This window comes from Gossypium hirsutum, chromosome D11 (assembly GCF_007990345.1).
Source record: "Gossypium hirsutum isolate 1008001.06 chromosome D11, Gossypium_hirsutum_v2.1, whole genome shotgun sequence".
NCBI lineage: Eukaryota > Viridiplantae > Streptophyta > Magnoliopsida > Malvales > Malvaceae > Gossypium > Gossypium hirsutum.
This window is the reverse complement of record NC_053447.1, coordinates 68,292,473-68,315,659: the sequence shown is the minus strand read 5'-3', so window position 1 is coordinate 68,315,659 and position 23,187 is coordinate 68,292,473. Positions and strand designations below refer to the sequence as shown.

Sequence of the window (23,187 nt, the reverse complement as noted above, 5' to 3'; positions counted from 1 at the left end):
GATGATATATAAGAAAACTTGCCAAAAGGACGTGATTGGAATGCATGAATTCCTTTAGAAAGGATATCTTTAAACATAAAATTGCCAATTTATCGTATTTTATATCATATTTTGCCTTCGAGTTTTTATTTTTTCTTACCTGATATAGACAAATAATTATATTAATCCTTTTATATATTTTCCTTTTATATATTACATAGACAAATAATTATATTAATCTAATGTAAATATATATATGTATGCATTTTTTTTACTATTATAATAGTAGTTAAAACTCTTATCAATACTCGTTTAACACGAATTCAAACAATATTACCTCCACCCCACTCTTAATATTATATAAAAAAATTAATAGCAAATATAATTAACATACCCAATAATATAAAAAAACATTAATAGCAAGCAGGTGGAAAGAAGGTTTAGAAAGACTTGAAAGCATGGGCCTCAATCAAAACACATTGGATTCCATGGGATTTGTCTCCTTTTTCTCTTTTCTTTCATAGCTTTTTCATTAATTTCAATTATTTGTACGGCTCCACATTGTGCAGAGCACCCCAAGTGTCATCATCCCAACTTTGTCTCCATTCAGAAATTTGTGTCAAACAGTAAACATGGAGGCACCATTTCCCACCAATCAACATTACTTTTTATTTAATTATACTACTTGCTGGGTCGATGGATCCACATCTGTGTTTCATCTTGTTGGAATCATTCTCATTTTAGTCCTCCTCCTTCACGAATCAAACACTTTTTGCCTTGATTTCAGTTTGAACCAACAATGGCCGAAGCAATTGCTTTCGACATTGCCGCAGAGCTCATTATTAAGTTGAGCTCTCGTGCTCTCTCTCAAGTTGGGCTGTGGTGGAATCTCAAAAATGACATCCACGACCTCAAACGCACTGTCTGTCAAATCAATGCTGTGCTTCTTGACGCAGAAGAGAAATCGGTGGCCGACAATCTCGTCAAAGTTTGGCTTGAAGAGCTGAAAGATGTACTTTATGATGCCGACGACTTGCTCGATGATTTCTCTACTGAAGCTTTGCGGAAAGATGTATCGGGTGGGAACAAGCTGACGAAAGAGGTACGCCTTTTCTTCTCAAGCTCAAATCAATTTGCTTATGGTCTCAAAATGGGTCGGAAAATGAAGGCCATTAAGGCGAGATTAGCTTCAATTGAAAGGGAGGCCAACACTTTTGGCTTCATTCCGCGTGATCGCCCCGCGGAAACCTCTTTCATGACTAAAAGGAGGCAGCAAACGCACTCTTTTGAGCGTGAAGATGACATAATAGGGAGGGATGATGATAAAGCAGCTCTTCTAAAACTCGTGTTGGAGTTTCAAAGTGAAGAGAATGTTTATATCATTCCAATTGTGGGGTTTGGAGGGTTAGGGAAGACTGCTTTGGCCCAACTTGTCTATAACCATGAAATGGTCAAAAATCATTTTGACTTAACGATGTTTGCGTGTGTTTCAGATGATTTTGATGTGAAAGTTATTGTAGCAAACATTATCAAATCTGTGACTAATCAAGCACCTGATCAAAATCTTGAAATGGATCAATTGCAAAAACAACTTCGAGATAAAATTGATGGGAAAAAATATTTGCTTGTTTTGGATGACATTTGGAATGAGGACCCAGAAAAGTGGTCTAGGCTAAAGAAGTTATTGAAGGGTGGGGCTAAAGGGAGTAGGATAATAGTAACTACTCGATCTCTAAGGGTAGCGGAGATAACTAATAAATGTCAATCCCATGTTTTGAAATTGAAAGGCTTGTCTGATGATGATGCTTGGTCTTTGTTCAAAAAGATAGCATTTGAGCAAGGATATGCAGACTCAACAAATTCAGCCTTTGTGGAAGTAGGGAGACAGATTTCGGAAAGGTGTGGTGGGGTTCCCTTAGCCATAAGGACGATAGGTGGTACATTATCTTTGAAGAAAACTGCAAATGAGTGGCATTCTTTCAAAGAAAATGAACTTGCTAAAATATCACAAATTGAAGGAGAAATTCTACCTATACTGAAATTGAGTTATGACCATCTCCCGTCTCATTTGAAGCATTGCTTTGCTTATTGCCGATTGTATCCAAAAGATTACAGAATTGAAGTACAAGCGCTTGTTCAATTTTGGATTGCACAGGGTTTCATAAAGCAATTGAATCAAAGTCAATCTCTCGAGGAGATCGGGTTTGGGTATTTTAAAGATTTAGTTGAAAGAAGTTTCTTCCAAGAAGTAGGAGAAAGATATTCGGGGGAAGGACTAACATGTAAAATGCATGATTTAATGCATGATCTAGCTGAATCAGTAGCAGGGACGGAGAGTAGTATTGTAGATTCTAATGAAATTGCAAGCAAGGTTGGTGAAAAATGTCGCCACATATCAATTGATCCTTCATTAATTCCTTTGTTTAAGGGAAAGAAGTTGCGAACTTTGTTACATTTTCCAAACAAAATAATTGAAGATTTCAGCTATGAAACTTGGGATTTGATAATTTCAAATTGCAGATGCATGCGTGTATTGAAATTGGATTGTTTATATGTTACGATGATTCCACGCTCCATTTATAAGTTGAAACATTTGAGGTACCTTGATCTTTCTCATAATCTCGGTCTTAAGATTCTCCCAAAGAGTATTTGCAAGATTCAGAATTTGCTAGCGCTGAAACTTGACTTTTGTACTGGGCTTAAAGAATTGCCAAAGAAGATTGAAAAGTTGGTGAATCTTACCCATCTTTCTTGTGGTTATTGTAACGATTTAACTCATATGCCACGTGGAATAGGGAAGCTGACTTCACTTGAGACGTTAAGCATGTTTGTAGTGGATACAGATGGGCCCCATGGCGGTGCAGATCTAAGTGAATTGAGACTGCTTAACAACCTAAGGGGAAAGCTAATAATAACAAATTTGGGATTCGTAAAAAATGCAAAAGAGAAGTTTAAGGCTGCTAATTTGAAGGAGAAGCAACATTTGAGCTCGTTGGTTTTACTAGGGGGCGGTCGTAACGATGATGATGAGAAGTCACTTGAAGACCTCCAGCCCCATCCTAATCTCAAGCAGCTTCAAATTGAAGGATGGAGGGGTGATGCCAAGTTTCCGAGTTGGCTTTCTTTGCTCACAAATCTCGTCAGAATTTGCATAAGTGGTAGTAATTTCAAACATCTCCCGTCCTTTGCGCGACTTCCTTGTCTTAAAAGGCTGCATATAATTAATTGTACTAAGCTGGAGTACATGGATGATAATAGCCCAAAAGGAAGTCAAGGAGAACCACAATCATTCTTCCCATCACTTAAGCATCTGTCGCTCGGGGACTGTCCGAATATGAAGAGTTGGTGGAGGACGACAAAACCAATCGATGATGATTCCAACGAGGACGACACAACAGTTATGGGAACATCAACCATGGCATTTCCTTGTCTTTCCTCTTTAGAAATTAGAAATTGCCCTTTGACATCAATGCCGTTGTATCCTTCACTCGATGATAAGCTAGAGTTGAGGAATACTAGTTCAAGGCTGTTAAAGCAGACCATGAAGATGAACATCACTAGTACGACCCCATCAACTTCAACCTCTTCTCTTCCTCTCTCCAGATTGAAATCTTTCCATGTACACAACATTGAGGGGTTGGACACTCACACGCTAGATGAGTGCCTGCAACATCTCACTGGGCTTAAAACTTTAGAAATAAGGGATTGCAAGGAGGTTGATTTAGAGGGCATGCAATGGGAACCCCTTAAGAATCTCTCTCATTTGGAGATATATAATATTCCAAAGCTGGTGTCTCTCCCCATTGGGCTTCAACATCTTGTTCAATTGAAAACATTAAAAATTCGTAACTGCAATGGATTGAGGTCACTGCTTCCTGTGTTCCAACATCTCACTTTCCTTGAAGAGTTTGAAGTAAAGGACTGCAAGGAGCTGGAGTTATCTGGAGCTGGCATCTAAATATTCCAAGATCATACAAGCCTACGCTTTCTATGGCTGCAAAATATTCCAAAGTGTCGGCATCTTCCGGAGTGGCTTCAACATCTAACAAATCTGCAAGGGCTTTATCTCGTTAATTTGCCCAATTTAACATCTCTTCCAGACGAGATGCGTTGCCTAACCAGTTTGGAGTATTTAGAAATACAAGAAATTCCTCAGTTGGAGGAAAGATGTCGGAAGGACATTGGCGCTGATTGGCATAAGATTGCTCACATCCCCAACATTGGGTTGATTCAGGCTGGTCCGTCCTTGTTATTTATTTATTTTTATGACCTTATCGTTTTTTGAAGAAAAATAAGTGGTATATAGAATCTCCAAGTCAGGGGTCTGATGCCATTTTTCATTGAAGTTGGATGCTGTTAATTTCCTTGTTAAAATCCCTTTGTTTTCATCCTACTTTTTGCTTATCATCTTTCATAATATATTTGCTGATTAAGGCATTGGAGAAAGGCATTAGTCAACTTCAATCACATTTTATATGCATAAAAAGAGGTGCTAATTTATCTATTTGCTTTTTACTTTTAAATCATAATAATAACTTGACAATTGTTTCTAATAATTTAATTCTAAAAAATCATTGATGTGGAGAGAGAGGCCTATGAAGCCTTTAAAATGTTTGTACTATATGCTCTGCTTTCTTTATTTAAGTACTTACCTATCATATCTTTATATATATTTATGTTTTCTCTTAATATATGCCAACTGATTACTATCTTAGATGGTACCTGTGCTATTGACAGGCTTTTGGAGGTATTCAAATTCATAATATTCATTGATGCAGGGCACTCTTTTAGCTGTTTGGAATTTCAGTCAAATTTATTATTGAAGGTCCAAACAGGAAAAAAAGGAAGATGCTTCAGAATATTTGGTGGTGAGGTTGAAGTTGATAAAATGTTTCATTATTTATATATCAACAGCACTATACTAAACACACATATGTGCAAATATAAGGCTGATAATAATGGGATTTGTAACATATTCTATGTTGGCATTTATAATTTTCAGGTTCATTGATGCTTTTGGAAGAGTCGTTGTTCAAGCATGTCAATTGCCAGACATATTGCATTTGAAAATTTATTATTCCACTTTACATGGAGCTTATTAAGAGCTTGATTCATAGTGGGAAAACCATCTGAGTGTTGAATGTGAATTTTCACTTGCATAGCTGAAATGAGTCGGGAGAAAATTTACTTAATTAAGTGAGATTGCATCAATTGTTTGAGGGTTTAAGCTTAAATCATTTCTTTGTACTATGAAGTTCATAGTGGATTTATCTTTGGGCAAAGCCCCGCAGACGTAGGACGAGTTCCGAACTGTGTAAACATCTTAATTGTACTCTTTATTTTCCTTGTTGCATTATATGTACCAACTCAGGAAAAAACACATTTTTAATGTTCCAAACAGTATTCAAATGCAGGGATGCACAATTGATTATGAGACAATTATTGTTTTAGACGGTATTCCAAGACTATGTTCAATTATGATGCTTGGATTAGGGCTCTTCCAAAAGATGTCGATGTCCTGGCTGTATATACATGACTTGTGTGTTGATGCTTATGTTGCCACACATCAAATTACAAGTTGAATAACACCTTATAAAGGCCTATCATGGCACAAGCCAATATTACAAGCTGAAGCTTTGACTCTTGTTACGTTCTGTCCCGAGTAAATTTTTTTTAAGAGAAATTTATTAATTCATTCAATGAATAAATGAAAAATTCAAGGAAAAAAATAACAAACACTCATATGCGCTAAAGAACAAGCTCCATCAGCATAATAAAAGCTTCAGCTTTAGCATCAATAGAATATTATAACACGTTGACAATCGGCTCTGTCACAACTTAAGCACAAAATATTAGAAGCGATTGCAAACACTTAATACAATAAAAAAATTAACCCCAGATGGTCCAAAGCAGCGAGCATAAATCGGAAAAAGAACCAAGCGGGCAAAATACAAAAAAAATCCTATTTTTTTAAAATTTACCAAAATGGGCCCGGTATTTTATTATTTACCGGAATGGGCCATTTTCCCCGAAATCGCGTCCATGTCAGCGCGCTTTGCTGACGTGGACACAAATCGCACCTACGATGATGTAATTTTCTGACACATCAGCAAAACGCGCTGACGTGGACGCGATTTTAGGGAAAATGGCCCATTCCGGTAAATAATAAAATACTGAGCCTATTTCGATAAATTTTTAAAAAATAGGGCTTTTATGTGTAATTTGCCCTTTTTTTGGTATTTTACCCCTAATAATACATATTAATGTATTACTGTAATATGTAGCTCAAATTATGTATTGTAGTTAATATTCATAATATTGTAGCTCAAATTGTCAATCCGTCTATACTATTGTACTAATAATATATATTAATGTAATATTGAAGAGTTAATTGATTAAAAAAATAAATGCAACAAGTACAAAAAAGATTCAAAATTATTACTAACAAGATTTGAACCAAGGTACTAAGGGAAAAAAGCAAGCATCTTAACCAACTAAGTTAAACTAATTAATTGACATATTATAAAAATATTGTTATTATCTTAATTATATTATTTACATTCTAATGATTTATTGGACCTATTCCATACACGTGTCAAATCAGAAAAGATAATACAACAATTCTGTAAAAAAAATCCAATGTTTACTTCAAATAAATAAGGAAAATAATGATTTGAATGTTTCAAAATTCAATTTTAAACTGAAAAAATTAAAATTTAGAGGCAAAAAAGGATTTTTTCGATGAAAACTGCGGCAAACCGTCTTCGGCTATTTGTCAGCGCGTAGATCTTGAAAAGTTATTCAAAATAAAAAAATCATCTCAATTGAACAACCGAGCCAAAAGTTATGGCCTTTCAAAGTTTTCCAAGCTAAAAAACATAAACTGTTCATGAATTATTGCTTCCACGTCAGCAAATCGCGCTTACGTGGACGCGATTTGTTGCCACGTAAGTAATCGCGCTGACGTGGACGCGATTTCAGGAAAAATGGCCCATTCCAGTAAATAATAAATTACCGGGCCCATTTCGGTAAATTTTAAAAAAATAAGACTTTTATGTGTAATTTGCCCGAACCAAGCATCCATCAAACTAGAAAAGACAACAACTAAACTAACCCTAAAATTATTTGCAAAAGCAAAACTAAATGCATAATCAAAACTAAAAAGCGCACTATAAGAGTAGAAAAAACTTATAAAAGTGAATACTTATTAAACAATGAAAAAATAAATAAGAAAACATATAAAACTTAAGATAACACGAGTCATGAAATCATTTATTATTTTGAAACTCTCAAAACAGAAACATATTAAGAAGTCAACGACGAGTTACCTACTTTCTTAAAGAAACTGTCGGTGGTCGATGGTGTTTCAAATGATGATAGCCACCGTCATCTATCCATCACAACTTATGAAGACAACAAAAATATCCACAAATAGATTTGTAAACTGAAAAGGGTGAAGACGCATAGAGTGAATAAGAAGAAGAAAGAAAAGTAGGGTTTATGGGTAGAAAAAAAGGCAGGGCGGTAGCTAACCTGTTCTAACCCTGAATAATTTTTGAAACTATACAGATCAAATCGAATCATAATTATATGTTTGTGTATTTAAATCAAATTGGATTGCATTAAAAAATAATTTATCTAAGGTTACATTAAATTAATGAAAATTTGAAAAAGAAAAAAAAATTTCCCAAGAAACATTACATGGAAATGTAACTTTTTTAACCTCTAAAATTGTATTGCTAAGTGGACCTTAATCGAAGATGCAAGAATTGAAGAAATAAGGTTTAAATTCTGCTATAAAAATTCTGAAAAAAAATTATCCTTAACGTATCAAAAAATAATTTCTATTAATCACACAATTATCTAGAAATCGCAAACATTTAGATTTTGTTCACATATTAATTGCCTTTTTTTTCTATTTCCCCCTTTTTACTATAACAAAATTAAAATCCCCGAAGTCCTGTATTTTTTTTGTAAGTTTAGAATTTAGTTTGCATATTTTTATTTTTAAGAATTTAGTTCCTATACTTTTTAAATTTTAAAATTTAAGTCTAACTGTTAACACTGTTAAAATTATTTTATTAAATTCTAGTTCATTAAAATGTCATATTCTATGTTACATGGCTACTAAGTAAGTAATTTTTTTTATTTCAAACAGTTACATTAACAAATTCAACAACAACAAAAATTTAACAATACTAACAATTAGATCTGAAATTTGAACTCTGAAAAGTAAAAGAATTAACTTCCTATAAATACAAGTATAGAGATTAAATTTCAAATTTATGATCAGTGCTGAGTACAAGGACATATAACATATTTTAACCTAAAAAGAGTAACCTACTTTTGTAATCACCCGATTAAGAATATATTTAAAAATAAAATATCTTAAATAAACAAACCAAAATCATCCCACTCGCAATAAACAATTTTATGTGTATGAAAATAATTAAATAGATATGAGCAAATGTTCGTGATGGGTATAAGTAATGATTTTTCCTTCAATTCCAATAAAATACATTCCCATGGTGCTGACATAAACCCAATATCTCTCCACATGTGTCCAAAACGAAATTAAATTTTATTTTGTAGGCAATAGTAGCCGAGCTAAATTTTCTTTTACTCGGAATTAAATTATATATTTTTATAATAGTATATCTTTATAATTTTTAAAGAGTTAAATTAAATTTTTATAATTTTCTTAGAGGACCAAATTATAATTTTATCATTATTAATTTAAAATTTTATAAATTATAAAAGGTCTAAATTAAAATTTACCATTTTAAGAGCCTCTACTAAGTTTCACCGGTGATAGACAACTTGTCAAGAATGACCATCCAAGCTATAACAAAATGTTTTGGGATATGCGGTTGTTTTACCAATATAACCCAAAAAAAATATTATATTTACAAAAATAACTCAAGTTTAAAAATAATTACCAAAATAACCTAAAATGAACAGTACCCACTCTTTTTTTGCACCAATGATTGGCTAATCATTGTGTCAGACTTAAAAAAATTATTTTTTGGGGTTCTGGCCTGTCAATGGCCGGAACCCATGTATTTTTTTAAAAAAAATTGTGTAATACTGAAATACGGATATACAAAAAAGAAAAAAAAACAAAAAAAAAATTTCGGGTGCTGGCCTGTCAATGGCCGGCACCCAGTACACAGTACAATTTTTTTTTCGTGTCAGAATCAGATAAAAAAATACGAAAAAAATTTTAAAAAAATTTTTGGGTGCTGGCATATCAATGGCCGGCACCCAGTACACAGTATAAAGAAAAAAAATTTATTTTTTTCCGTGTCAGAATCAGATAAAAAAATACGAAAAAAATTTTAAAAAAAAATTTGGGTGCTGGCCTGTCAATGGCCGGCACCCAGTACGCAGTACAAAGAAAAAATATTTTTTATTTTTTTTCGTGTTAAAATCAGATAAAAAAATACAAAAAAATAAAAAAAATTTGGGTGCTAGCCTGTCAATGGCTGGCACCCAGTACACAGTACAAAGAAAAAAAAATTTATTTTTTTTCGTGTCAGAATCAAATAAAAAATACGAAAAAATAAAAAAAAAATTTGGGTGTTGGCCTGTCAATGGCCGGCACCCAGTACACAGTACAAAGAAAATTTTTTTTTATTTTTTTCGTGTCAGAATAAGATAAAAAAATACGAAAAAAATAAATAAATAATTTTTTTTGGTGCTGGCCAGTCAATGGCCGGCACCCAGTATACAGTACAAAGAAAAAAAAATTTTCGTGTCAGAATCAGATAAAAAATACGAAAAAAAATTAAATTTTTTTTTCTTTGTACTGCGTACTGGGTGCTGGCCATTGACAGGCCAGCACCCAAAATTTTTTTTTATTTTTTTCGTATTTTTTTATCTGATTCTGACACGAAAAAAATAATTTTTTTTTCTTTGTACTGTGTACTGGGTGCCGGCCATTGACAGGCCAGCACCCAAAATTTTTTTATTTTTTTCGTATTTTTGTATCTGATTCTAACACGAAAAAAAATAAAAAAATTTTTTCTTTGTACTGTGTACTGGGTGCCGGCCATTGACAGGCCAGCACCCAAATTTTTTTTTTATTTTTTTCGTATTTTTTATCTGATTCTGACACGAAAAAAAATAAAAAAATTTTTTCTTTGTACTGTGTACTGGGTGCCGGCCATTGACAGGCCAGCACCCAAAAATTTTTTAAATTTTTTCGTATTTTTTATCTGATTCTGACACGAAAAAAAATAAAATTTTTTTTGTACTGTGTACTGGGTGCCGGCCATTGACAGGCCAGCACCCAAATTTTTTTTTTGTTTTTTTTTCTTTTTGGTATATCTGTATTTCAGTATTACACAATTTTTTTAAAAAAATACATGGGTTCCGACCATTGACAGGCCAGAACCCAAAAAAATAATTTTTTTAAGTCTGACACAATGATTACAATGATTAGCCAATCATTGGTGCAAAAAAAGACTGGGTACTGTTCATTTTAGGTTATTTTGGTGATTGTTTTTAAACTTGAGTTATTTTTGTAAATATAATATTTTTTTGGGTTATTTGGGTAAAACAGCTGGGATATGCCAAATCAACCTCTTACATTTTACTTTGATATATTGCATAGACAAACAATTATATTAATCCAATGTAAAAATATATATGTATGCATTTTTTTACATGTGTGCAGTTGACTCAGAATTAAAATTTCATGTATATATATATATGACCCACAATACAAGTTTCATGTGGAAATTATACCACATCAAAATTCATGTATCAAATTATTCATTGAACTAAAATTCATATATAAATTTAATTTTTTTTCCTAATAATAAATAAATCAAAAGCTTCGATCCTTTCTTAATAAATATATGTATATTTAAAAGAAAAATAAAATGCTACTACTATTAATAACAAATATGTCTTGACTTGCAAGGAACGGTAATTAAAATCCTTGTCAATACCTATTTGATACGGATTCAAACAATATTACCTTCATCCTTACTCTTTATATAAAAAAAATTAATAGCAAATATAATTAACATACCCATTAATATAAAAACCATTAATAATAAGAATATACTAAAGTAGTAATGGACAGTAACTATTTTCGTAATATATAATTGTACACATGTTGAGTAAGGAACCTCTAAGCCGCGAGAGAGCTAACGAGGACGACAATTCTGTGGAAGAAACGTTGTGGGGGTAAAGTCTTTGGGAAGCAATTGCGGAAGGAACATTAATGGCGGTTGATTTATATGGAGAAATTGTAGAATAATTTGTTAAAATTCAATGGTTTTTCACCATTTTCGTATGATTTTCTCCAACAGGTTTGGTTAATTTGTTAGAAAATACAAGTAAATTAGTACGATGCAAGTCGTTCATAGTTAATTTGTTAAAATTCAAGGTTTTTTCAATTAATTATTTTTTAAATTTATTTTTAAAAAATATATATGAGTATTAATCAGGTATATTTCAACTATGTTGTTCCGACTTTTTCATTTTTATTAATATTCGATCCATTTAAAGAAAAAAATTAAAATATGACTATCGAAATTTTATTCGACCTATGCAATTTTAGGGTTCATCTTTTGTTATGCTTGCATACACAAATATATTTTATTTGGCCAGGCTTTTAAACCAAGATAGTCGATACCTGAGGACGTGATGCTTTTTTCTTGATATTGATAAGTTGTTATATATGATTTTGGGTTTATCAATGTTTTTAGATATTTTTTATATATATAGTTTTATTTTTAATTTTTGATAATTTTATATACATTTAAATATTTATTTATATTTATAATTTTTTAAAATTTTTAATAAATTATATATTGTTTTGATAAAAATAAGTTATATATTATATAAACATGCAATCATTCATATAAATATAAATTTAAATGTAAATATAAGTTTTAAAGTTATTAACTAGTTTAATAATCATTCATATAAATAACTAGTTTTAAAGTTGAAACAGACCCGTATAATCAAAACGCATCAAAATTTTAATTAAAAAAGTGTATAAATTATTTAATACCGATTTAAGACCGGAACAATATATACCGATCTATACAATCTGCACTAACTACCATGCTTCAAACCCTATTTCTTGAACCATATTAACTCATCAGTTTACATAGGATGATATATAAGAAAACTTGCCAAAAGGACGTGATTGGAATGCATGAATTCCTTTAGAAAGGATATCTTTAAACATAAAATTGCCAATTTATCGTATTTTATATCATATTTTGCCTTCGAGTTTTCATTTTTTCTTACTTGATATAGATGCACGAAATATGATATGAATACACCAATTATCCATCCACAACCAATAAGAAGATTGTATTTTATTGTATTTTTACATTATTTATAATAAATCCTACCAATTTCTTAGTTGCCATTTTCTTCTTGCAATCCACTGAAAGCTTGCTGCAACATTGAAACAAGTAAGAATAAGTGAATATTATAAATATGGTACTCGGACTCCCGACGAGTGTCGAATACGGACATATGAACACACGGATATTGGACGATCGTATCCGTTATCCGTACTTGAATGTGTTAGACACAAGTGGTTTAGAGAAAAATAAAGAATCGAAATAACATACACCATTGTATCCCTACACTCGTATATGAAGATGAGTCGGATATAAGTGTTTTGATAAAAATGAAGAGTCGGAATAACAGGAAAGTGCGGATGATCACCTGAAAGCATGACAAGGTGTACTGCACATCACTTGATGAAATTTGGTGGTGAAGAACAATTCTCATCCTGAATGACAAAAGAGTGACCATCGTTAGTCTAGTAACCCGAACTTTATGTTCTCTAATGTGTCCGTATTTAAGATTAACCTCATGTAAATTGATCGTGTACCAATGTCTGACACTTATCTTTGAGTCCAAGAAACATAGACCTAATTCCGGGAAGGGCATATATACATACATCCCGTAATTCTTTATTCTTGTACATTCATCGAAATAAGCACGATGGTACAGACTTACTTGGTTTGAGTTATGCATTCAAGTTAAAACGAACCAGGATAAATCGAAAAGCAACATCCTGGGTGAATTTAATGGAGTACACTGACCTGGATGGGCCCTCAAGCAGCACAAATACACCACGTTCCACTAAATGCTTGTATAGTTTCTCCCCCGAGATTTTTGATCCCTCCACTATGTCGAAAAATATCTGGTAACGTACAAGTAATTAGAAGATTATCAGCTTGGTAACCCGTTAAGAACTTGACGAACCGAACCACGATTCGAATATTGGTTTTATAACTAGGATACTCACAATATTAGTTTCCACTGCAGCAACATTCACTCTTAGACCTTTAATTTGATTTAGTCCCTCTGAAACCATAAAAAACCAGAGCATAAAGTCGAATTTTATAGGTAAGCTCGAGAACAAGCACCCGATCAGAAAGCTATGACTGTTGTTCTTGACTGTAAAGTTCAATGTATATAATCAAGTAAACTGATAGTTTTACCTGCTAACACCTTTGCGTTCTTGTGATCACCTTCAAGCTTTATGAGATTCTCTTGCAACGCAACCAATGCAGCAGCACAAATGACACCGACCTGTCTCATCCCACCCCCTAAGGTTTTCCGAAGTCTTCTAGCCTAAAAAAGCAAGAAAACAAATTTTAACGATAAATTTTCATAGATTGCAGAGATTTTTAGCTGCAGAACTTCGATTTTACCTTGGTAATAAAGGTTTCGGAACCAACAATGACTGATCCAACTGGAGCACCAATACCTTTCGATAGACATACCTACCACAGAATTGCAAGATGAGATAAATTGTCTAAAGCTGTCATCTATAGATCAAGCTGAAATAACCAACAATGTTGATACAAAGAGCATACCGAGACTGAATCGGCAGCTTGTACGAGCCTATCAACAGGAATTCCAAGTGCCTAGCAGACGAACCCTTCCATTAGTACATCTGTTTTAATTATTTTTGATTAAAAGCTCTAAGAGTTACCCACCACAGATGCATTGAAAATACGAGCCCCATCGATGTGAAGCTTCAAACCATGCTTCTTAGCTAGCTCACCAACGCTGTCTATGTACTCCACAGGCAAGCATCGACCCCCGGTGCTGCATAATGTAGAAGAAAACTTAACCATACTACAATCAATGAGCGATAAAACCGAGAGGGAAGTAATTGAAAAGGGAGAAACGAATCATTTAAGAACTTAAACTGACATCAGTTTCTTCAGATAACACTAACTATGCAAAAACCGGAGCAGTCATGAGAAACGTAAAAGGAACGTATAATGCATATCTTCAAAAACCATCCCCGATTCTCCCTCATCCAATAAAACATTCTAAAACAAAATGGTTTAAGTGCATATCACAATGATTTCTTACTTCCCGTGTGAATTCTCCAGGCAAATCAGTCTTGTAGTCGGGTACACAAGCTCTCCTCTTGGGTCTCTAATGGCATCTTCGATCAAATCGATGTCCATCGTTCCATCCTCATTGTTCTTCACTGGCCTCGGATGTACACCTCCGATTGTCGCTATACCACCGTTCTCATAGATATGTATATGGGAATTATTTCCGAGAATGACTTCACTTCCCCTTACATCACAATGAACCAAAACACTAATCAGGTTACCCATGGTGCCTGACGGGACAAATAGACCGGCTTCCTTGCCCATCATCTTCGCCACTTCTGATTGTAACTTAACGGCGGTTGGATCAGCTCCGAAGACATCATCATCAACTTCAGCAGTAGCCATTGCAGCCCTCATTGCTTCAGTCGGTTTAGTGACTGTATCAGACCGAAGATCAACTGTTCTTGTCGCCATTTTCACTGAAATCAATCCCGGGAGAAAAAAACAGTTCAAAACAATCTAATACTCATCTCTCCAAACTGATTAACACGAAGCAAAATCGATCCTTAACCCTATACTCGAAGAATTTATCCAAAAACTACAATTCTTTTCTTTCCACCGAAGCTATACTCGAAACTGTTTTAACTAGGAATTTCATAATTCATACCACGCCAATTTCCAATAACTCGAAGATACTGTTACGGAATTCGAACCCAAAAACCTTATTCAATAAAGTCCTAATTTCATGAAAGAATCCATTAAAGAATATGAACAAGCATTCATGTACTAATAGCGCATATAAAAAAAGTTAAAAGAGAGAAAGATTAAAGGCCATGGTTTTACCTGTTTCAAGCTCTTCTTTTTGTTTGCCTCAAAAAACCCAGAAAAACCCAAAATTTTCTCTCTGGTTTTTTTCTCAAAAAACTCAAACAATTGAGAACTTCCTTACTTTCTGCAAAAGAAAAATCATTTTAACAAAAAAAAATACAGTAGATAAACTACAAGCAAAAGAGAATTTTTTTTTTCAAGAATTGTGATATCGTAGCTTAAATTCCACAAACCTTCATCTTTTATAGCCAAAAAATCAACCAAATTACTCTAAACAACAGAAAAGAAATTTCAAGAAAAACCAACTTAAAATGAAATATTAATATAATCAACTGGTCAATTGGGCATCTTTTTTTTTTTCAGAATTCAGATTGTTTATACTTTTTAAATTGACATTAAAAAAAAAAAAAGGAAAATTTTACCTAAAGAGTTCTGCACAACAATCTGAAAATTCAACAACCCCAAGTTTAAATTTTCATATATATATTGAAAGTGTGTGCATGTGTATGAACACACCAAAACTCACCTACTTTACATTTGGATGAACTCAACTACGGTATTCATAGTCATGCAAAGACCTTAGAAAAGTTGATCAGAAAATCATCTAGATGATTCATATAATTATTTTTTAAAATATGATATTCAATCTCTGCATATATTACACATATATAACGGTGAGTGGGTCTTTGTTCCTTTGTTTGATGTCTGATTTGCATGAAAGAATCTAGCATTATGAATTAGTGGGCCAATTAATCTTTTGTCAAAATATAATATTCAATCTCTGCATATATTACTCATATATAAAGGTGAGTGGGTCTTTGTTCCTTTGTTTGATGTCTGATTTGCATGAAAGAATCTAGCATTATGAATTAGTGGACCAATTAATCTTTTGTCTTTAAGGAAAGATATGAGACATGTATTTTAAACAAATAAAAGGTTAAATTATAATTTTAGTCCTTTGTGTTGTACTCAATTCAAGAATTTAAATTATATATTTAAATCCTATTTAATTTTTATAATTAAATTTGGTATATAATATGATTCTCCCGTTGTAATTAAAATCACCAAAATCATTAAGAAACTTCATTAATTAGCTTATACCAAAAACCCTTGGAACCGATCAATTTGATTAAATAAATCACTAAAAATTCATAAAAATTAAAAATTACAATTGATTTTTTAATCCGATTCAATCACTCCATATCATTAGTAAATCAACTAATCTGATGCCTCTCTTCGAACCGAAACCCTGATCAATTTTCAATCCGATTCAAACATTCATGCTATTAGACTTGAATAGACAGCTCAACTCTTGGACGGGTCAATTATATAACCAAAAACATACGATTTACACGTGTCAAGCCCTTGGAACTCTCAACACAAATCAAAATCAAAATCAAAAACTCAATTAAAGCCTGAATTGAATCCTTAAAGCAAAACAGATCTACCAACAAAAATGATGCTACAATGGTGGAAGCAAAACCATGTTTTTCCATTTTAATTTTCAACCTTGTAATAATTTTGTACCTTATTAGACAAAATTGGAGAGCTAAAATTTAACAGAGTATGAAACAAGCTCCTAAACTATGACCTGATAAACAGTTCCTCAATCCAAACTCGAAACTCAGTTAAACTCAGCAGTTCCTCGATCCGAACTTGAAACTCTGTTAAACTCGTTACCTATAGTATGATGCCATAACGTATAGCGAAACTGCTGATGCGGTTGTCACTATGAGTTCCTGTACATAGAAAGTTCATTACTCGGTATGTTTATTTTTTTACCTTTTTTTCATATATTTGGAGGATATCGTATCCTCGTACCCATGTCAGACCATGTGTTAGATATCAGTTTGATGTTGTTACCTGGTTATTGTAGAGAACAGCAGGTATATAACTGCCAATGTACTCAATCAAGTTCAAAATACCCGTGTATGCCTGCAAGAATATTCGAGCAGAATGTCATCAACGAGACTACAAAGAGGAGAAACTCATATAATCGAAAAGGAAATATCTAATTATGGACTCCGAGTTGTAAGGTTTTCATTTGTCAAGTTTAGCGAAGTTGAACAACATCTCGTACCAGAGAGGACAACGCAATACAACCGAAAACTAGTGCAAGTGAACGGAGAAGCCTTTTTCCCATTCGCAGGCCTCGCCCATCATCTTCCCCTTCTTCCTGTAATTGACAAATTGAAGAAACGGGACGTTATGATAGAAGTCAGTACGAGTTCCTCATTATATGATATCATGAACATACAAGACAAGGACTTAAGCTCTTTCAGTACAAACTCACTGTAAATGTTGGTGATACGGGTGGTTCAAAAGCTTTCAACTTCTCAAAAATGCGATAAACAAATGCAAAAGCCAAAAACTGCAAAGGTTTATATTCAGCATTGCGCTTGATAACAATCCAAGCTGTCTGCAAAGAAACGAGTAAAATGAGGTGAAAGAAAATTTGATGCTTTAGAAACAGAAAAAACACATCCACTACCTTTACTATATATATATATAGCTATATATGAACATGCTAAAACGATGGAATGAAGATGCCGGGGATCCATCAAACTTACAAATACAGCAGAAATTGCCATGTTGATGCGCGTATCTTGAACAGTAGACTTTGAGAACCTGAAATGCATTGTAATTCCATGCAAGAGAATATATGACTACCAAACTACAAAATACCACTAAAGGAACCATAACAAGTATTTCCATAAGACCGAACCAAAGCGATTCAAGTTTTCCGTAACTTATCAAAAAAAGAAAAAACTGAACTTCACAAAGTTATCCTGCATGTATTAATGTGGGATGAGTATTTTTAAAATGAGCAGTTGTCACCAACAAACCATGGGTGTTAAACCATGTTATTTGGACTTGGTATGAGTGTTCGATATGGATGTATATTACACGGGCATGTTAAATCCTTTTTCAAATTTTTCCAACTATTTGAAGGGTCACATCCTATACCTATGTTCAGATATGCTTCCGACACAGGTTTCAGACATGGATAGACCATTAAGGAATGAAATAGCGGAACAAGACAGTTTAATACAGAAATATTCTACTTATAAGTAGTTACGAAACCTTGGCCCCCATGATACAATCGGCTGCTTATCTGCGTATTTCACGTCCTTTGAAACCTGAAAAAAAAAGTGATAAGCTTAAGACGAACACAAGGTACATCATTCAATACTCAATGCACATAATTCCATATCAATCAACCCAACACTTTTGTTACCCAAAAAAAGGCACTGCCCCTAATATATATTAAGGATCCTCAACAATGTACCTTAAACGAACCATATGTCACACCCTTCTTCCGATTCATTAATTGTGCCATCATGAGTTTGTCATATGCTTTCTCCAGCTGGAAATAAAATATAAACATACAGTAAGTACCCCCATAAGTAAGCAAAACTTCTATATCTAGATTTTTGTAATGGAAATTCAATATATAATGAGCTGGACATTCTTTTTTAACAATATTCGAGTTTTAACAGTCGTAACCTACAAGTGCAGCAGTAGCCTCATCGCCTCTCTTATCAGCCTCCTTTCGTTTTCTTGTATATACTTGCTTGGCCTTTTCAAATCCCTCGACAGGGCTCACACCAAGGACCTGAAAACATACAAGCATTTGAAATACTCACCAATCCAGTCACCAATAACTCGGTACTTTGATCTCCAAATGAACAAACTGGCAAAGAGTTCAAAGTACCTCATACGGGTTCAAGTCACTATCCGGATTAGAACTTCCTGCTGCAGATGAAGCGGCACAAATCACGATTCTATTCTTCGGAAAAGAAAATCTCCTGGGAAACCTGATCAATTCAAGAACTTGCTGCTTAGCACAAACATTCAAAGCACGAAAAACCAAAACTAGCTAAAAATTTAATTACCACAAGCAGGAAATGATGTTCTATGTTACGAGGACTCGAGTGTTAAATACGGGTATATATCTAAACATGGTTATCTTCAACTTTTTGAAGTTTTACCATGCATTATATCGATATTCATGACCAGATATGCATTGGATAGAGGTGTCACTTCAGGAAAAATGAATAGTCCCAGCAACATTAATGACCTTATATTATATAGTTTTCAGATGGGTATTCAGTTTAAAATCCACAAAAATAAAAACACAATTGAAACAAATGAAGTACGGTTTAAAATATTCATCTTTTTAGCCTCTTTAAGCTGCCATTATTATCCCAAAAGCTTCATAAAAAAAACCCAGCTTATTCCATATGAAGATTAATACCATCCTTTAACCTAAATTCAGCTAAATTCCACTCATATCCTATACAAATTCAACATCAAAATCACAGCTTTCTCTTTTTTTCCCTTTCTTTTCCTTCACTTTCCTCTGTTTTCTCAGAAACCCAAACACCAATAAGTGGGAAAAAAGCCAAAAGAAACCGAAAAGAAATGGATAAAAAGGAAGTATGAACATTACCCGAGATAGGAAGATGATAGCTTTGAGATTGAAGAGTTGGGGATAGAATTAAGTGGTGAAATTCTGGGTTTTGGGCAGTGAAAAACATTGGAGATTGTCAATGCCATTGGGTTTTGATTTTCTTTTCCAACAAATAAAGATTGTTATTTTTCTATTTGTTTTGCAAGCTTTTACAGAGGGTTTTGTAGGGTTCTTTGTTTTACCCAATCCCTCAATTTGGTCTGAAGTTGAGCCAGGCAGCGCTAATTGTATATGTTTGAGGGGTAAATTCACACAAAAATGAAAAGTATAAGGTCCATTTATAGAATTTGACCATAATTAAACACTCGGTCCTAAACCATGTCTATATTCCCACTTTACCTACTTAATTTCTTTAGTAGTGCGATTAAACTTGGGTTAAAATTAAATTAATAGATTCAATCGATCTAATTTAATTAATTAGTTGGTGATTGAATTTAGTTCGATCAAAAGTTAAATAATGATTTTTTGAAATTTTAATTACCAGTTAATTAGGTTTAAAATTAGATAATTAATCGAATTAACTAAACTTAATAATTAATATTATGTGTTAATTTTAATACTTATATAGTGTTTTTAATTATGTAGCGTTTCAAGACATAAAATTTTGGTTAATTCAATTAACTTTCAAGAAAAAAAACATATTTCAGTTAATTTCAATATATTTTTTTATATGTTTTATATGTTTTATATTTTAACCAAAAGACAAAAACATATAAATTTTAATTATTTCAGTTAACTGACCGAATTAATCGAAATATTTCGATTTTTTTTAATTTCGATTTGATTAACGGTTAAATTATTATACACCCCTAATTAGTAGGCCCTTATCGGCAAAGTTTGCATATTTAATTTTTTAATACAAATTTTTTTTAATACAAAATGTTTAGTTTTAACGTTAAATTTTACAATTTTATCAACGAACCCAATATGATATTCCTTGCTTTATTTTTTATTATAAGTGATATTTAAACTATCAATTTTATCCTAATTTATCCAAAAACAATACCATTTGATAACGTGACCTATCATCTATTCTTATTAAACGTTATACTGAAAAATATGGAAATTAGAATATAATTTAAAGGTTAAAGCTTTGAAGTTGAACTTGAAGCTAAGCTTGGTATTAAAAAATCCAAATGCTCAAATTAGAGTTCAATTTTATAGGAATTGTTCAAATAAAGATCAAATCTTTTAAAGCAGATATATAAGGATCAAATTTTTATGAAAGTACCAAAATAAAGGCTTTTCATGCATTGAACTCCGATTCGTTAAAAAAATTAAATGAATATAGATATGTTTAAATCCTGATGTATTAATTCTATAAAAAAAATCCCTTATTTAAGCATTTTCGAAAATTTTAACCCTTATTTGATAATTATGAAAGGTTTAACCCTCATTTAAATACATTTAAAAAAGTTTGGTCATTATTTGAGTATATTTGAAAAAAAATTATCCTCTTATTTAACCGATTAAAAATATTTAACCCTTACATGAAAAGCCGTAAAAAATTCAACCCCGTACTTTGATTTATGGGCTTGTAATGGGCTCTTCAAAGTTTAATTTTTACAAAAAAACTAAATTACATCTATAATTCATGAAAAAAATGCACCAATAAACAACTCCAATTTTTTATTTTTGGATTTATATTTTATTTATTGAAGATAAATAAATTTAAATTGAAATTAATTTGTTTTCATTAAAAATAAAATTATCAATATTTATTTTAAAAAATTACACCAAAAGAATAATAATTTATACTATTTATTAAGCCCTTGACTGAGTTGGTGTCACCGTCAACCGGGTCAAGAAATTACGAAAATATCTTTATGTAATTTAAAAAGTTATATTATCCAAGGGTATTATAGTCTTTTCATTTTAATAAAAACCAATTAAAAACTATGCATATAATAAGATTTGAACCCATACCAATTTGATTATTAAAATTTTAAATTCACCACTCAATCAAAACTTTATTTTAATGTATTTTATACATTTTTGTTTTAATATGCACAATTTATTATCTCTATCTGTAAATAACTATGGTGCATTTAGTATTGTTTATTTGAAGAATTTATGTGTGTAAATTTGTTTTACTCATAATTTAGTCTATTTTTTAAAATTTAATAACGTGCATATTTTATGTGTTATTATGATCAAATAGTTTCAAACTATATATTTCATTAATTATTGTATACTACTTTTAAACAAACATCAATTTATAATTTATAATTTTCATACTTATACGCGTGTTATAGAATTTCTAGTAGTAATAATGATTCATATTGTTATAATATTGTACTAATTAATTTGGCTTCAATTCATGTTATGAAATCTTTTTTACTTAGTAACTTAAAATTCAAGTGATTTGCGTTGAATTAACTACAAAATTCACCTCCTTTTTTGTTAGTTATAATAGGAGGAAAAAGCCCTAATAGTAACGCAACTAATGCGACTCGAACTTAGATCACACTTGAGGTGGTAAACACCTTGATCATCAGGCCAACACACGGGTTCAAAATTTTCCTTTAAAGTACATTATTTTTTGCATTTACATATTTAAATATTTTTTATTAAAAGTAATACTTAAATTATCAATTTTGTTTTATTTTACTCTAAATATACGACATTCAATAAATGTTGCATGCATCATATTTTTATTGGTTGATATCATATTTCGAGAATAAAATTAGATGAAATTGATAATTTGAATATCACTTTTAAAATGAAAAATGTGAAATAACTCAAGAGCTAGTTTTGCATTTAACCCTAAATATATATAGGTTAACATTATCAATAAATTTTAATTTCATTATTTATCAAATTTTCATAAGATATAGGCATGGACTTAATACACTTAGGGTGCTCAAATGGTCGATTCGGTAATTAATTGAATCGAAATACTATAAACCGAATTACATTAATATGAAAAATCTTTAATCGTTAACCAAATTGAATTTTTTTCAAATACATTAACTAAACCAAAATATTTCGATTAATTCGGTCAGTCAACCGAATTAACCGAACTTTGTATGGTTTTGTCTTTTGATTAAAATAAATATAAAACATATAAAAGAATACATTGTAATGTTGATTTTCTTTTTTTTTATTAATAGTTCAAAAAAATATATTAATTGATAATCGAAATTTCAAAAATTCATTAACCGACCTCCAACCAAATTAAAGTCAGTCATCGACCGATTAATCGATTTGATCAGTTAATTCGGTTTTAACATTAACACCGTAAACGCACTTACCTTGAACTACAATGTTTTCCTAGTTGACAGATAGTGATCAACAAAGTTAAGTTAAAATAGGTGGTTGCAGCAGCGATGGTGGCGCAAATAGTGGACCAGCCTAACGGTGTTTGTGGCTACGGAACTGGCGGCGGTCGAGCCTCGTTACGAGGCACTGCTAAAAGCGAGGAGGATCGTTGGACCTAGGAGCTGGGGGGCCTGGATTGATTTCTCTTAGAATTTTCAGCACATTGATTTCGGATGAAGAACTCGGAACTGCCTCTTCGCTGGCGGCATGGATTCCCTGGCAACTACTCGACAGCAAGACGAAACC

The 23,187-nt window shown here is 32.2% G+C and overlaps 3 protein-coding genes across 8 annotated transcripts; 1 reads left to right on the top strand and 2 right to left on the bottom strand.

Annotated features, from left to right (window-relative positions):
• Positions 1-514: 514 nt before the first annotated feature.
• On the top strand, positions 515-5,413 carry LOC121223476 (putative disease resistance protein RGA3). 4 transcript variants are annotated; one of them, XM_041104994.1, is made up of 3 exons: positions 515-4,217; positions 4,758-4,847; positions 4,982-5,413. In XM_041104994.1, the coding sequence occupies exon 1, from the start codon at positions 779-781 to the stop codon at positions 3,935-3,937; it is 3,159 nt and encodes a 1,052-aa protein (XP_040960928.1). In that variant the 5' UTR covers positions 515-778; the 3' UTR covers positions 3,938-4,217; positions 4,758-4,847; positions 4,982-5,413. The 4 variants fall into 4 exon arrangements, with proteins under 4 accessions (XP_040960928.1, XP_040960931.1, XP_040960929.1 ...); XM_041104997.1 differs by having other exon boundaries at positions 4,758-4,852; XM_041104995.1 differs by having other exon boundaries at positions 515-4,847.
• Positions 5,414-12,178: 6,765 nt separating this feature from the next.
• LOC121223477 (probable low-specificity L-threonine aldolase 1) lies at positions 12,179-15,841 on the bottom strand. Of its 3 annotated transcripts, XM_041105000.1 has the most exons (12): positions 15,673-15,781; positions 15,569-15,590; positions 15,162-15,270; positions 14,350-14,797; positions 13,965-14,076; positions 13,842-13,892; positions 13,677-13,748; positions 13,464-13,596; positions 13,268-13,326; positions 13,062-13,162; positions 12,679-12,745; positions 12,179-12,402 (listed from the first exon to the last, which is right to left on the bottom strand). In XM_041105000.1, the coding sequence occupies exons 4-12, from the start codon at positions 14,790-14,792 to the stop codon at positions 12,364-12,366; spliced, it is 1,077 nt and encodes a 358-aa protein (XP_040960934.1). In that variant the 5' UTR covers positions 14,793-14,797; positions 15,162-15,270; positions 15,569-15,590; positions 15,673-15,781; the 3' UTR covers positions 12,179-12,363. The 3 variants fall into 3 exon arrangements, with proteins under 3 accessions (XP_040960934.1, XP_040960932.1, XP_040960935.1); XM_041104998.1 differs by lacking the exon at positions 15,569-15,590 and having other exon boundaries at positions 15,673-15,841; XM_041105001.1 differs by lacking the exons at positions 15,569-15,590; positions 15,673-15,781 and adding an exon at positions 15,380-15,490.
• A 776-nt stretch (positions 15,842-16,617) lies between these two features.
• On the bottom strand, positions 16,618-19,874 carry LOC121223478 (uncharacterized). The gene is made up of 10 exons (XM_041105002.1): positions 19,600-19,874; positions 18,862-18,964; positions 18,658-18,762; positions 18,436-18,513; positions 18,231-18,286; positions 17,717-17,774; positions 17,440-17,565; positions 17,227-17,322; positions 17,010-17,081; positions 16,618-16,885 (listed from the first exon to the last, which is right to left on the bottom strand). Exons 1-10 carry the CDS (start codon positions 19,704-19,706, stop codon positions 16,823-16,825), a joined length of 864 nt encoding a protein of 287 aa, XP_040960936.1. The 5' UTR covers positions 19,707-19,874; the 3' UTR covers positions 16,618-16,822.
• Positions 19,875-23,187: the final 3,313 nt, after the last annotated feature.

Bases quoted from the DNA above. Each gene is read 5' to 3' on its own strand.
- LOC121223476 (XM_041104994.1), top strand. From the start codon at position 779: ATGGCCGAAGCAATTGCTTTCGACATTGCCGCAGAGCTCATTATTAAG.
- LOC121223477 (XM_041104998.1), bottom strand. From the start codon at position 14,792: ATGGCGACAAGAACAGTTGATCTTCGGTCTGATACAGTCACTAAACCG. The intron at 13,163-13,267 runs GTGAGTATCCTA...GTACGTTACCAG, and splicing joins CTGCAGTGGAAACTAATATT to ATATTTTTCGACATAGTGGA. The intron at 12,746-13,061 runs GTCAGTGTACTC...TTTGTCATTCAG, and splicing joins CTGCTTGAGGGCCCATCCAG to GATGAGAATTGTTCTTCACC.
- LOC121223478 (XM_041105002.1), bottom strand. From the start codon at position 19,706: ATGGCATTGACAATCTCCAATGTTTTTCACTGCCCAAAACCCAGAATT. The intron at 18,763-18,861 runs GTACTTTGAACT...GTATGTTTTCAG, and splicing joins GTGACTTGAACCCGTATGAG to GTCCTTGGTGTGAGCCCTGT. The intron at 18,514-18,657 runs GTAGGTTACGAC...TTTTATTTCCAG, and splicing joins ATGAGGCTACTGCTGCACTT to CTGGAGAAAGCATATGACAA.